The 15,611-nt window shown below is 35.4% G+C and overlaps 1 protein-coding gene across 3 annotated transcripts; it reads left to right on the forward strand.

Moving 5' to 3' along the window:
- The first annotated feature begins 2,003 nt into the window (after positions 1-2,003).
- LOC129358431 (inter-alpha-trypsin inhibitor heavy chain H3-like) lies at positions 2,004-15,508 on the forward strand. Of its 3 annotated transcripts, none has more exons than XM_055027481.1 (23): positions 2,004-2,135; positions 3,948-4,108; positions 4,219-4,323; positions 4,458-4,620; positions 4,697-4,807; positions 4,983-5,111; positions 5,223-5,339; positions 5,437-5,605; positions 5,684-5,794; positions 6,620-6,801; positions 6,899-7,078; positions 7,180-7,301; positions 8,833-9,023; positions 9,461-9,505; positions 9,780-9,824; positions 10,107-10,142; positions 11,739-11,771; positions 12,049-12,087; positions 12,635-12,742; positions 12,866-13,034; positions 14,380-14,528; positions 14,677-14,761; positions 14,837-15,508. In XM_055027481.1, the coding sequence occupies exons 1-23, from the start codon at positions 2,064-2,066 to the stop codon at positions 14,949-14,951; spliced, it is 2,637 nt and encodes an 878-aa protein (XP_054883456.1). In that variant the 5' UTR covers positions 2,004-2,063; the 3' UTR covers positions 14,952-15,508. The 3 variants fall into 3 exon arrangements, with proteins under 3 accessions (XP_054883456.1, XP_054883457.1, XP_054883458.1); XM_055027482.1 differs by having other exon boundaries at positions 10,107-10,135; positions 11,738-11,771; XM_055027483.1 differs by lacking the exons at positions 11,739-11,771; positions 12,049-12,087.
- The last annotated feature ends 103 nt before the right edge of the window (positions 15,509-15,611 follow it).

The raw sequence follows: 15,611 nt of genomic DNA on the forward strand, positions 1-15,611 counted from the left end.
AACACAACCATACTGAACTGGTTGTGGCTGATTTATTGATTGGATTAGTGCTGTTCAATCTGGCACTGACTGGATGAAGAGAATGTCTTCATAGATTCATTTCCAGGTATTTTACTTGCTTCTGAGTTTAAGAGCTCAGCTTTGCTCCCTGAGGTTGAAGCTTCCTGGAGAGAAAAATGGCATCCAGCCTGATGAGCCAATCACAGTTGGACTTTAGTAAGAATGTGTCTGTATGTGTGCATTAGACTACCAATAAAAGAACAAAATCAATAAACATTTCCTTCCTTTGCATTTTAGTGTTTTACACATTAACCTTTTATGCCAATGTTTCTTATATTAACTTTCAAACTGATTTTTCATTGTCAAAAACAGAGCATTACTGTTCATGCTAAAAGTTGAAGTTGTCTTTTAAAAAAGATTACAGAAATTTATTGAACATTGCCTTTTGATGATTGCACAGTTAGAAAAAAATCAATAAGTCATGCTGACTTTATTGAATTCTGCTCTTATGAGCTGCCACACAATAAAACTATGATTTAAAGGACACATTGGCTAAAACAATTATTGAAACACTTCAGGGCAATAAAGACTGATATTTGAATGACTTATGGAAACAGCAAAATGTCAGAGAGTCTTGCATTTTTGGAGTAAAAACAAAAAAAACAGTGTAAAGTAAGTGAAAGGTCATATCTGGTGTCTGCGTGCACTACAAAAACAAAGCACATACATAAAAAAAATAATAAATAGTGTTAATATTCTGAAAGACTATTTATTGGTAAATTATGATGTAATAAGTCTTTAAGACTCAAATTAAAGACTTTACTAATGAACGGATTCTTAAAAGAAGTCAGACAAACAAAACTAAACCGATTCAATCTATTAAGGTAAATACCTGAAATAACTGTTGAAGTGTGCTGAGATGACGAAAGATCGCCTTATGGTTGCTTGTTGTTTGTGGGCAGAGGATGAGGCTTAGGTGAATTTTGGGCCTAATCAAAACAGATGTATTTCACAAAACTGCAATGGAAAAACTTTTTTGCATCCCACAGGTCAGAATGTTACTACTGGGGAAAACAACAAAGAAGGCGGCAGGAAGTAGTAAGCAGATGATGTTTTTTTAGAGATTGAGCAATGTTGTTGCATCACACAGTTCAGAACAAGTTGTGTGTTATTTGAATATTTTGAATCCATAACTCTTGTGTAAAATCACCGACTACAGAATCTCCAAAATGCTGCATTCATTGCTGCCCCCAAGTATAATCCAACGTCTTCTCTGATGGCTGATAGATGATGAGCGCAAGAGCCATGGATGACTTATCAATGTATTTCTTTTACATCTGTTGCTACAATAATTATAACAATATCAAGTGAAGAAGTTTTTTCTCATTTGACTTTAAATTAATTTCTTTAATGGAGACATTGCAGTTGCAAAATTTTATTTTTTCAACATCAGCAGAAACAGACAAAAAGTACTGCACTTTTGTATAGTGTAGAAATAGTGAGCTTAGCAGGAAAAATGTCAAACAGTCATAGATTAAACCAAATATTGTGACTGAGGGAAGGTAAATAAGTAACAAAATGTGAAAATCCCTAACACTAACACAAGAGAAAAATCCAAAATACACAGAGGGAATAAATATAAAGCCAAACAGAGAGAAATAAACTTATGGCAAGACCCGAATTACGATAGTGAGCAAAGACAGACGAACAGAAAGGACTCGATGATATGAATCTCTAAACTATAACCAAGAAATCAGAACACAAACAAATGATAATCGAAGCCCAGTCATCCAAGGTAAATTTTCAGACAATTGCCTTACTTTCCCGATAGCATAGATTACACCCACACAACACATTTACTGTTGGATTTTACTTTGGAGAGGCAAAGGTGGAACTGATATGGTGGGTGGATTTATCCATGTGACTTTTTTTTTCTATAACTTCAAACAAAGAGGAACAGGAGGGAGGAGACTAAGAAAAAAATGTTCTTCAAAATGTTTTCAAATAAAGTGTGCACTGTGCATTTGGAGTCTGTTGGAGTTCAGAAGACAGTGTGGTCCATTATGAGGGGAGGAGTGGTGCAACTCACCCTTTTTGGGGTTCTGGTGACTCTAGCTGCTGCACAACCAAAAAAGGTACAGTCTGAGGGAACGGTAATCACAAGAAAGACAGCAGAATAAATAAATGTGTATAATTTATCATTGGATCATTTTTTTTTACAAATGAATGAAACAGACTTATTGTTCAATTATCTCGTTTGTTCTAACAGTTTGAATTCTGCTTCAGATAAGCAGGATAAACTGAGCAAAGAGCCTTTACTCTTTGAACCCTTAAGGTTTTGTGGACTGACTGGTCATCCTCTGTATGCATGTGTTTACATTGTGCATGTGAAATGAAACCGTTGTATTGTATTGTATTGAAAAACTAAATAGTCTAAATAATTACGAGGTAGGAGGATAGTAATGTGCATTGTGATATGATTAAAATGAAAGTTCATTGCAGATTTTGCTAAAACAAACTCATAAAACTATTACAAAATGAACTATTGTGGGAAAATCAAGACAACAGACTCATTTTCTTGCCTCTGAAAATCTTTCACTTGTCTATTGAATAACAAAAACAGCAGGAATAAATTCACAAGTGAAATCAGCTCTTTATATGTGAGATAAAGAAACAAAAACATAACATAAAAATGTCCCAAATGACAAGCCATCTCTAAGCTTATCACTATGATTCTTTAATTTTTCAGCTCTTCTTTAAACTGTGAATATGTTCCACTATCTTTGAAAATAAACTCATGAATGTACATAAATAAAATAGGAAAAGTCTTGACATAAAACGAGATACAATTTGCTAGTGTTACACTAAATAAAACATTGTTGGTAAACATTCAGCACAAGGACAAATGATCAGTGATATTATTTTCTTGTTAAATCCCACATGTTCAATATAAATATTCATAAAAAGGTCTTTCAATAAGTAGTGAGAATTTACTATGTGGTTATTAGAAATGAATATGGGGGACATTATTCAGTGAAAAGTAAAAAACGTTGTCATTTTGATTGTATGTTTAAAGCTCCGACCTCTAGGCTTCTTTTCTAAACAGATGTTCAAAGAGCAGATCAGAGTTCAAATTTGTTTTTAGTTTCCGAGAAGAATCTTTACCTGTTTTTAACTTCACCAACAAATGTGGTAGGTTTATACTTGTATGCCTGACATTTTGTGAACAAAAAAGTTTTTTAAGTAACATAAAGTCTCTGTGATTATTGAGGCTCAGCCAATAAAAAAAATTGAAAATCACAAATATCATGTTTAAATTTAAATTGAATTAAATTGTGTTTTTTGTCACAAGAAGCTTTTTATTTGCACTAGTTTCTAGTTGTGACTTTAGAAAATAAAACTGCACATTTTATTCACATTTAAATGAGTCATTATGCATGCCTTTATGGAAAACTTGCCCATGTGGATCGTGAAGAAAAAAGTAACATTTGCTAAAGGATGGACAGAATTTCGTCAAAAAAGAAGAAACAAGTTTAGAAAACTAGCTGTTGAACTGTTGTCTTTACCAAAACTAAAACAGATTTAGGGATGTTACATAAATGTAGAATTTGTCCTCTTCACCAGATAGTTTTGCGTCTTTAGTTGTGCAAATATTTTTTCTTCTAAGTCAATTTGTAGAACATTTTATTGAGTTACTCATTATTTTTAGGTCAACCTCATTTTCAACACAAAGTACAGAGTAGCGTAACAAGTGACAAAGGTCTGTAAAACACTATTTGTATGTTTGCTTTTAGGACTTGTTTATATGAAAAATATGAACGATTAGATAAAGTCATAAAAATAGAGTTTGTCCACAGTCTATGATAAGACTTCATCAATCAATGCATAAAAATGAATAGTTTCTCAGTTGGGTGTCTGCTGCTGAGTTGCTGTCTGCGTTTAAACAGGACGACTGGGACATTTACAGCTTTCACATCAACTCCACTGTGACCAGCCGATATGCCACCACCGTCATCACAAGCCGTGTCGTGAATCGCATGAATGAATCGAAAGAAATTGAATTCCACGTTCAGATTCCCAAAAATGCCTTCATCAGCAAATTCAGGATGTGAGTGGGAAAAAAAACTTGTGACAGTGCCTGATATTTTGACATATTTATTATTTTGTGATCAGTTATTGTTAATTCTAGCTTCAGCAGTTTGTTTCTTACCTCTTTAGGCTCATTGATGGTCAAATGTACGATGGAGTTGTGAAAACTAAGGAGCAGGCTCAGCGACAGTACACTCAGGCTGTGTCTCGCGGTCAGAGTGCTGGGATTGTCAGGTAACTCAATCCCAAATCCCTCAGATAAATGTTTTTCTGGGATTATATTTCTGCTGTATATCTGCAGCCAGAAATATTTAAGATTGAAACTTCTAACATTTTGCAATAATTACAGTTTCTGCTTTTGTTCTCAGCTCTGTTGGGAGAACCATGGAGGAATTTAAAACCTCTGTAACTGTGGCGGCTCACAAAAAGGTCACCTTTGAACTCACCTACGAGGAGCTGCTGAAGCGAACCCACGGCAAATACGAGCTGCAGATCCACGCTCGACCCATGCAGCCCGTCAAAGACTTCAAAGTATCTCGATTGTGGTAAAAATAACATCAGTTGTGGTGATAAATGTTTCTAATTGCTTTGTTGTTATTACTTTAAGGCTGATGTGCACATTAACGAGAAAGCCAGCATCAGTTTCATTGATGTGAAAGGAGGACTGAGCACCAAAGCCTTGGCTAATGCTATCACTAAAACACATGCAGATAAACAGGTATTTTTACTTCAAAGACTATTGTCTCTTTTATCTCCAGCATAGCAGTTAGCTCGAAATTATAAGTAGTGAATTATGTTTTGTTTTTCTTCACTGCATTTGTGTTTCTAGCACAATTATTTATCTGAAATTTGTAAAATTGTTAATGTATGCAAATTATTCTATATTGTTTCAGGCGTGGGTGTATTTTTATCCTACGGCGGACCAACAGACAGCTTGTGACAGTTGTGGAGAGCAGGGTCTGAATGGAGATCTGATTGTTGTTTATGATGTAAATCGAGGCAATGGACTGGGCGACATCAAGGTAAAACACTCCTGAAAACAATTATGAAGATGTGTGTAGTTTAAAACATGACCAAAAAGTTTAAATATCCTTCACTCTTTCACTCATTTATATGGTCCTACTTCTTCTTAGACTTCGAACGGATACTTTGTCCATCACTTTGCTCCATCAAACCTTCCCCGAATACCAAAGAACGTTGTCTTTGTCATTGATCGAAGTGGCTCAATGCATGGCAGAAAAATGCAACAGGTAAATTATTTGTTACAATTAAACAAACAGTTTCACCCAACATGCATGTTGTTTTTTTTTTTTTTACCTTATTTATTATGTTTTGTCTCTTCCACAGACCAGAACTGCTTTAATTCATATATTGAATGACCTGGCTGAAGATGACTTCTTCGGTCTTCTCAGTTTTGATAGCGATCTATCTCATTGGAGACGAGAACTCGTTCGGGCCACTAGTGCAAATCTAGAGGATGCCAAGAAATTTGCGCATGGTATTACTGACAGAGGAGGTGAGATTTCTCAGTACACAGGAATACAAAGATCTTGCAGCAGGATGGCAATTAATTAATTTACTTTACTTCTTTCAGCTACAGACATCAATGCAGCAGTGTTGGAAGGGGCAAACATGCTGAATGCACATCCTAGAGAAGGTTCAGCTTCCATCCTTATACTTCTCACAGATGGAGACCCAACATCAGGTTAATTTAAAACACACATGCAAATTTACTCTGTTGGTACTTAAGTCATTTTTTCATAGGATCGTGGTGCATAATAAAAATATCCCTCCGGTAGTTCTATAGCTTTATAAGATTAAATAATTTAGTCAACAAAAAGTTCTAAAATTATTGATGTCTAAATTCCATAATTAAAAGCCAGACTACATGTTGCACCATCCATCCAATATCTGTTCACCCTAATCCCTATTGGGGTTGGGAGTTGCTGGCGTCTATCTCCAGATGCGTGTCCAGGTCACCCTGGACAGGTCGCCAGTCTGTCTCAGGGCAACATAGAAACAGGACAAACAACCATGCATGCACACACTCACACCTGGGGAGAATTGGGAAAGACCAATCATGTTTTTGGACTGTGGGAGGAAGCCGGAGTACCGATGCATGCACATGCAAACTCCATGCAGAAAGACCCTGGGCCGGGAATCGAACCCAGAACCTTCTTGCTGCCAGGCAAGAAGGCCCTTCTTTATGTTGCATCATGTCATTATATTTCACAAAAGACTGAAGCAGCCTAAGGGAGCCCCAAAAAACAGAAAAATTATGTATTTTTGTTAAACTGGTGAAATCGGAGTTATGAGAGATAAATCAGCCACAAACAAATCTCTATTAGGTTTCAGTACATTTTAGCATTTTTAAGACTACACTTTACATTCACAGTATATCACCATTCTGTTAAAATTATGAATATATTAAAAGTTTTCATCATATTTCTGTACACAGTCTTTTGACAGCCGATAGCTGTCTGGTTTTATTTTTGTTGGAAATATTTCTAGCAGTTTTTTGTCGTTCCAGGTGTGACAAATCTGGAAAGAATACAATCAAATGTGAAACAGGCGATTGCAGGAAAGTTTCCTCTCTACTGTCTTGGTTTTGGATTTGATGTCAATTTTGAGTTTTTGGAGAAGATGTCTTTGGGGAACAGCGGTGTAGCAAGGCGGATCTATGAAGACTCTGATGCTGATTTGCAGCTCAAGGTATTATCCTCCATTTCAACAATACACTTTTTATCAATTTCCAACATTTTGATGCAGAAAACTGTCCTCATCGCTGCATAAAACTGTACATCAACAGGGCTTTTATGAAGAAGTGGCCACTCCTCTGCTAACAGATGTCACAATGATCTATGTCGGTGGAACCAATCTAACCCAGACTAATTTCAGTCAGTATTATAACGGCTCTGAGATCGTGGTGGCCGGTGAGATCATCGACAACAACATTGAAAACTTTGTGCCAGAAGTCGTGGCCATTTCAGTAAGGATCAATATACAATGTCTAAATATTAGGACTTTTTTCTAGATTAATTTTAAAAGTCCTTGTGTACTGACTTTAAAATTGTTTTTGCATTATGACAGTTGAAACAAAAAATGACATTTTCTAAAACAAATGAGTTTGAGGATTCTTCTACTGGAATTGCTGATGGACTTCTTCAAAGGGTTTGGGCCTACCTCACTGTGAAACAACTTCTGGAGAAAGAGTAAGTGGTACAATATGTTACGTTTCATTTTTTGTGTCTATTTTATTTAGGATTCTGTTTGCAGTTTCCCACTACACTTTCTATTGATGGACACAAAGAGGATTTTTAATGTGAACTTGTATTTCACACCAGGGTTAGACTGTAAATATAAAATGAACAATTTGAGACTTTGTTCTTCTGCATCAAAATATTGACCCAAAACAAGAAAAACAAATCCAATGCAGTCATTTCTGATTTCATTGGATACTTGAGGTGTATCAATGGCAGACAGTGGCTATCTGTCGATTCTCATAAAATGACTTTACAGAAACCTGTATTGTTTGTAACATCTTTGCACTAAAGATTACAGTGCAGTTAAGCCCAACATTGTTAAGCCCTGATAGATTCAGGCTTAAGATCATCTTTTAATGAAACTCTTTACTGGAAATAATATTTTTAAGTGACTCAGTCAAGACCTGGAGCCCATCCATCCATCCATCCATCCGTCCGTCCGTCCGTCCGTCCGTCCGTCCGTCCATCCATCCATTTTCTAACACCTTTTCCCTAATCGGGTCAGGAGTTTTGGTACCAAGATTTTTCTATTGATTATGAAGCTGGATATAAATAATTTTTTACTTACAGTTTTTATTACAATGCAAACAAGAACTTACATTTTTTTTTTCTTTCAAAATTGACATTATTTTCTTGTTGAATTTCCTTTTAAATAATGCCCGTCTCATTTGATGTTAGAAATAAACTTCTTGGTTGAAAATAAATCTAAATCTAAATCTTCCAGGACTAAAACAAGCCGGGGTTAACAGTCCATCATAAACATAATTTTAGCAAAGTTGAATTGCTCAAGTAAAATGATTGATTAGGCCCACTTCACACACTTTTTTGGAATATTAGTCATGTAAACACATGACTGTTTGTTAATGGTAAAAGCTTTCCCTAATGATCCATTCCTCATATGAGTCTGAAATATCAAGTCAGAATATAAAGTGCAGCCATAAGATCATCATAATGAATGTACTACAACTACACAAAAAAATCAACCAAATCATAGAAACGTTTTGCAGGTCATCAGAGGTCTTTATAATTGACTCTATGGATCTCAGCTGTTCTATCAAACACAACTCATAGCAGCCAGCACTAATAACAGACTACTGTATGGTCACCAGTGAAGGGGAGAACTCCTATGTCTGGTTCAGTGTGAGCAGCCACCTGCTCACACTGAACCAGATTAATTAATTAATTAATTTAATTATTATGCCTGGATAATTTGCTGAAATCATACATTATCTTATTGTGCCGCCATGGAAAGAAGAACATTTCAAATAAACCATGATGGTTGAAACTAATTGCAGCTCCATGTATGTTACAGTCACTGTAAAAAGAAAATTTGGAGAAAGGAGCAGCTTTAAGACAATAATATAACATCTGAATGATAGTGTTCATGATGTATGAGAAGCACAAACATTCAAAGCGTAAAAGAGCCCAATGTTTTGCTGCTGTTTATCTCAGTTGCCACATTGTAGTTGTTGCGATACAGGCTGCTGGTATCTGGACCTCAGAAAGACGAAGTGAAGAGTGAAGCTTTGGAGTTGTCCCTGAAGTACAGCTTTGTGACTCCACTCACATCCATGGTGGTCACCAAGCCACAGGGGGACGACATGGATGTCCTTTCCAAACCCAAAGAGGGACAAGGAGGCCGGTTGGACAGTTTTGCCACACCAGCCAACAGTAAATATCTCCTTCTCTGCCTTCTTTTTTATGGAATTAATGACTGGAAGATACATCGTAATCAAATGATGATAAAGCATGCTTTTATTTTTTTTAAATAGTCACTGAGCTTAGATGTCGATTTGTGAATAATTGTACACACAACAGGGTAAATGTGTACCCTTTCATCTGCAACATGAAACTAAAAATATTTCTGAGTCTTTGTCCAAAAAAAGATAACTCAGATTATATTGTGTGAAAAATGATATGCAGTTTAATTTAACAAAATTGTATTTAATTTAAGAAAATTCATCAAAAGCAGCCATAATTGAACAAAGTCAAAATTTTCTTGCAGAATTTTGGAAGAATTGTAATTCTATATATTTTTATGTGTGGAGAATGAATCCTTCTTAGAGATAATTTTTAAATTAACATTATCTTCTCTTTGTTTTGAATAGGACTCGTTGGGCTCGCTGGAATGCCTGGATTTCCTGGTTCACATGGTATAATAGTCCACAAACTGTCATGAGAAGAATTACATAAAATCAGTGCTCCAGAGAAAGACCAGTTTGGTCACACATGACACCTAATTTCTCAAAAGTCTGCCTAAACAAATCAAATCATTCAAGGAATAAAAGTTCTGTGGCAGATTAGGATTATCAGATAAAAGAAGTGAATGTGGCACACATGTCGAGATCGTAAGAAATTATCTCAATATAATTTTGAAATTAATGGATGCATGTGATTTTAACATTATCTTCTCTTTGTTTTGAATAGGACACGTTGGGCTCGCTGGAATTCCTGGATTTCCTGGTTCACATGGTATAATAGTCCACACACTGTCATGAGAAGCATTACATAAAATCAATGCTCCAGAGAAAGACCAGTTTGGTCACACATGACACGTAATTTCTCAAAAGTCTGCCTAAACAAATCAAATCATTCAAGGAAAGAAAAAAAAAAAGTTCTGTGGCAGATTAAGATTATCAGATAAAAGCAGTGAATGTGGCACGCATGTTGAGATCATAAGAAATTATCTCAATATCATTTTGAAATTAATGGATGCATGTGATTTTAACGTTATTGTCTCTTTGTTCTGAATAGGACCCGTCGGAGCTACGAGTTTTCCTTCTTCACATGGTATAACAGGCCACACAGATTTCATGTACCGCATGAGACCTAATTTCTCAATTAAGTGTCTAAATAAACCTAATGTGGCACCAGTGCAACCAATCACTCAAGGAAAGAAAGAAAAAACTCTTTGTGGCATGTTAGGTTAATCAGAGTGAATACAGCACAGGTAGGGAGGGGGAAATGTAGAAAAGTTGAAGCCTGAACCATTTGAAAATCATTATGATGCTCTGTCATGGAGGTTTCTACCTCTGAGGTTATGGCTACTTTCACACAGCAGGTTTTGATGCTCAATTTGGATTTTTGCCAAATCTGATTTTTTTTTTTTTTGTACAGTCACTTTTACTGCTAGTTAATTGTAATTAGGACAAACAATTCACTTCTGTGTTAAAGGTTAACAATCCCAGATCGACAGAGAAAAAGAAAGTAGATGTCACACAGCAGCACATTATTGTACATGTGAGCAATAATTGACTGATTTTAAAGTTGATGAGTAATGGAATCCGATGATATTGTCACAAGATCCCAGCAAGATGAAGCAGGGAAATGAAAAGAAAGCACTATCGTAATGGCAATGGCTTTTTGAGCATTAACAGCAGATTTATATAGAAATCTGTTTGGATACGTAGTCGGAGCCAGGAGTTGTGAGTTTCTGATGTGATACCTGACTGGAACAGACTTCTTTCACGACTTCACAGTTTTTATAAATAATTTCTGCCATTGTTTATGTTTCCATTTAGGATCTAGATGCGTATCTCAGATGAGTGACGTAAAAGTCAGATAAAATGCGACACAACTATTCAGACAGCAGACAAAGCTCTCAAATATAATTTAGTACCACATTTTTGGGAGAATGAAAGTTTTGGAAAAAGTCACCAGCTGGCAAAAAATTTAATTTGGATTGTATCTCCTGCTGTGTTTGAACTGGAGAGATGTTGTGCCAAAAAGTGATGGTCTGCCAAATGTAGATAATTGTTTTTAGCTTAAATTGTGTTTCACTCCATATCTCAGTGTGGTTCCATGTTGTTTTTAGAATTAGCAAGTTTACAACATAAACGCAATCAACTCTTACCACAAAAAAACATTTCTAAAGGTTGTATTATGCACAGTGTTATGTAGCAGTTTTTGTCAAACTCCAAACACTTCCCACAAGCTTTCTGGGAAAGACTGTATCAATTAAGGGAGACAAACTTCTGCCTAAGTCTCTGAAAGACAAATCTGTGTTGTAGCAATAATATAGTTTGACCAAATTTTTTAACTGCAACTCCTGCAAGTTATTTGAAACAACAGAGTCATTAAGCTGTTGCATTCCCACAGCATGCCATCCATTTATGGAAGATTATCATGTTTTGGCACAACACCATCAAATTTCAGCTCTTTAAATCACTTAAAGCACTTTTTCAGTGTCTGGTACAATTATGATTCAAAAAAGAGCTGTGTTTACTGAATTGATTAATTATTTACAAATCCATATGCTTTTATCGACAGTTTTAAAAAGTGAAAAGGTGAAGCATTTTAATTATCTACAACTTGTTGTTCTAGTTGTTTTGAAGATCTGATAAATGACTGTGCATAATTTCAACATTATTACATCTTTCTTTTCAGACGCGTCTTCTTCAATTTCTTACGACTATGCTGGTATGACGCATCACACAAAAGTTCTACCATAAGCAGCATTGCAAAAGACATTTATTGATATCGTCAATGATAAAATCATTATTTTCCGAATCATTAGATGAATTGTCCCCATTTTCTAAATTTCTTTTGGCACCCTCAGATATTTTCTGTACATGAATTGCAAGCAAAATAATTGTTTTTAGCTTAAATTGTGTTTCACTCCATATCTCAGTGTAGTTCCATGTCGTTTTTAGAATTAGCAAGGTTAAGCTTTCAATAGATCAAACTTTGTTTACAGATAATTATGATGTGGTTCCTAAGGAGTTAGCAACACCTGGTAATGTATTACTATATATTTTTACAGCCCACATAACTTCAGAAAAGTGATGAATTTTTCCAGCTGTTTGGTAGTGCAATTGGTAACCCTGTTGAAGAAATAGTTTAGGATAAGAAGTTTATTAAATACGGGGAGAAATTAGCATAAGGAGAAATTGATCTGAAACTGATCATGTACTACTGGAGCAAACAGATAACAGGCAAAACATAGAATGCAACACGAAAAGAAAAACCACACAATAAATTATATAGTAAGTTATATTGTATTGAGTTTATCATTTTCAGTACTAAAAAATATAATAGGTGATCCATCTTAAATAAGTAGTTTAGAAGTAATTTAAGGAAGTTTATACAATTTAAGTTAAACAAATCAATGTAACCCAGTTACGTATGATCACTTGAAGCTATTTATTTAAGTTGGAGCTGCATTCTTTTTTTTATAGGAATAATAATCCAATTTCAATAAATGAAACTCCAGCTGCAGCTGGAATGAATGACCGTGTCGGTTTATGACATGTTTTTTACACAAACCTTTTCTCTCCATCCAGCTCCTGCTCCTCACAGATTTTTCCGGAAAGCTGAAAACCAGCTTCTTCCTCTTTGCTTTGATGTCAATAACGATGTCATTCTCAAACTACTTCACCATCCAAGCAAGGGTTGGTAATATTTCCCTTTGTGCCATTTCAAGCTGAGATGTTTCTTTTCAAAACTTCTCAGTGAAAGCCTCAGATATTTCCATGAAAATGGTCTCCACCTTTATTTTATATTCTTGGTGTCAGCATTGTATGTAAATGGTGAGCTGGACTCCCTAACAAACGGAGGCTTCGCTAAGATCGTCATTCACATCAACCCTGACCTGCACCTTGAGGTTGATCCGGAGGGAATCAGTCTTCGACAGGGACAGGCCACGTCACGCCACACTGGACAGGAACTCATCACAGCTGGACGGTGACCTTCTTTCATTTACAACTTATAACTTCCTTCTACTGCAGAAACAACAATTATCTTCAAATTTAACACTTGGATTTTTGCAATAGATTTTTAAATTATTATTGGTATCCAAATTACGCCATGTTCCAAATTATTATGCAAGTGATATTTTCTCAGATTTTCTTAAATGGTCAATCCAAATGATGGCCAGTATAATTTTCAAGTATAATTTACAGTATAAATCAAATTCTACTGAACAAATCTCCCCATGAGAACAGTATTAAAAAAAAAATAAAAAAAAATAAAAACTCAAAATGCACTGCTCCAAATTATTATGCACAGCAGATTTTCTAAACATATTATGGATTATAAAGAACTGCAAACGGTCATTCTTTGAATGTGCAGCATTAAGTGATCACATGTACCAAGATCAAAAGCTATTTAAATCAAAAACATCTTAACAGACGGAGTTACATGTTAACGTAGGACCTTCTTGGACATCACCTGCACAATTGTTGCATCCATTGAACTTGTGAGTTTGTGGAAAGTTTCTGCTTGAATTTCTTTGCGGGATGTCAGAAAACCTTCCCAGAGCTGCTGGTTTGATATGAACTGCATTTCACCCTCAGACCTTCTGCTTGAGGAAACTCCAAAGGTTCTCAATGGGGTTGAGGTCAGAGGAGGATGGTGACCACACTGAGTTTGCTGCTTTGCAAGGGCATTTTAACAGCTGCTCTGTTAATCCAATAAATTTGTCTAACAGAAACCTTCCTCATTATGCCTTTATCTGTACAAACCCATCTTTGTTCTGAATCAGCCACAAATCTCTTCACAGTACAATGGCGCTTCAGTTTCTGTTAAATATCTAATGTTTTCATATCTTGTCATACGGCACTATACCAACTATCTGATGATTTTTTATCCTTTCTCTTTCCCATATTGCTTAAAACATGTGGCCTGCTTAATAATGTGGAACATCCTTCTTAAGTAGATTTCCTTTAATTGAGCACATCAGACAAACTAAACAACCATCTCTCTGAAATTAATTGTAGTGACTCAAAGAACCATGACACACAATACCATCAATACATTTAATAGCACAACAACAATTTTTGTCTTTACGAGACTTAAATCCGATTTGCATAATAATTTGGAACACGGTGTAGAGTGTGCAAATGAACTTGAGTAAAATACTACTTATAGGTACTTTTGGGATACTGTCATGATAAAATGAAACAAAAAAATGCTAACATTTCCAGTCCATGAAAGCTCCAAAAGAGAGGGGGACCTTCTTACCAGCACTAATGTGATTTTCTAAAGGCTTGAAAACAGAAGTAAATCTTATTCCTTGTGCATTTTTCAGTCTTACAGTGATCATGCGTGTCAAAGAAATAGATGTTGTGGTGGAGGATGTGCGTTTGGTTATCTTAGTTCATGAGAAGGATGGGAACAAATTCCTTTGGCCTGTTTTGCGACAGACGCCATCTGCCAACGACACTGAAGGATTTTTAGGTGAGTAAAAAGTCAACTTTTTTATTCTTCCAACTGTAAACGTTTGGAAATGATGTATTGATTGTAGCTTGCAGCGCATCCAAACACAGTATCTCCAGATTATTCTGTGCCAACGTTTTAATGCTAAGTCCTGCATTTTTGAGTGCAGCTTTAAAACCAGCAGATTATCAGGTGCTTCTGCAATACTCTAATGCGAGACTGAAGCACAAAGACAGAGTGACCAATGCTTCCAGGTATATTTCTGTTCTTTTTTCTTTTTTGCTCTTTTTTTGGACACAAAAATAGAGTTGTTTAACTTTTTTTTTCAGATTCTCTGCAACTGACTACAGCATTGCCAATCCTGTGCCAGTGACCTGTTGGCTTGTGGAAGCTGACTTTGCCTTGGAGAGGACTTTGAATGATTACTCTGTTGCACAACTTTAACTGGAAGCTGTAATGAATAACCAAATACACATCTGAAACAAAATTACACAGCTTGATACCAGCATTCACATACCTATTAGTCAGGATCAGTGAAAAAATTATACCCTTTTAAAGTATGTCTAAAGAAAATTAAGTATAAATAAAAATCATTCAAGCCTTTAAAGGAGGTGAAAGGGGTAAAAACTAAACCCATTAATGTTCAATAATCTTACCAAACACTGCTTTAATGCATATATATGCTTAAAAAAAATGTTGTTATTGATTGTTGTTTGTTTAATTCTGATTGTATATTAATGAAGGTATGCAAATATTTAATGTTTTTGAGATTATATAGGGTTTTGGCTCAGACATCTTTTCTTCCTCTCTGTCTTGCAAAACTACGCTTCAAAGCAATTTATCTATGTTTGATTTTATGAAATAGTATTTTGCCCATATCTCGTCTTATCGACATTGTCAAAAAACTTGACAATATTTGAAAACGTCATTAATAAATGTTAACTTTATCTCTGTGTCATACCTATTTGCCTAATAAAGCATGTGTCCTGAGTAAAGTCAAACTGTCTTCGTTATATTATTTTTGTAGGTTTTCAAATTAGTGGGATGGTGTTCAAAAAACATACCAGAACAAAGTCCAGAACATGGATGTTCAGATTCAATCGT

The sequence above is a fragment of the Poeciliopsis prolifica genome, unplaced genomic scaffold, assembly GCF_027474105.1.
Source record: "Poeciliopsis prolifica strain line A6 unplaced genomic scaffold, Auburn_PproV2 SCAFFOLD003, whole genome shotgun sequence".
NCBI classification, from domain to species: Eukaryota; Metazoa; Chordata; class Actinopteri; order Cyprinodontiformes; family Poeciliidae; genus Poeciliopsis; species Poeciliopsis prolifica.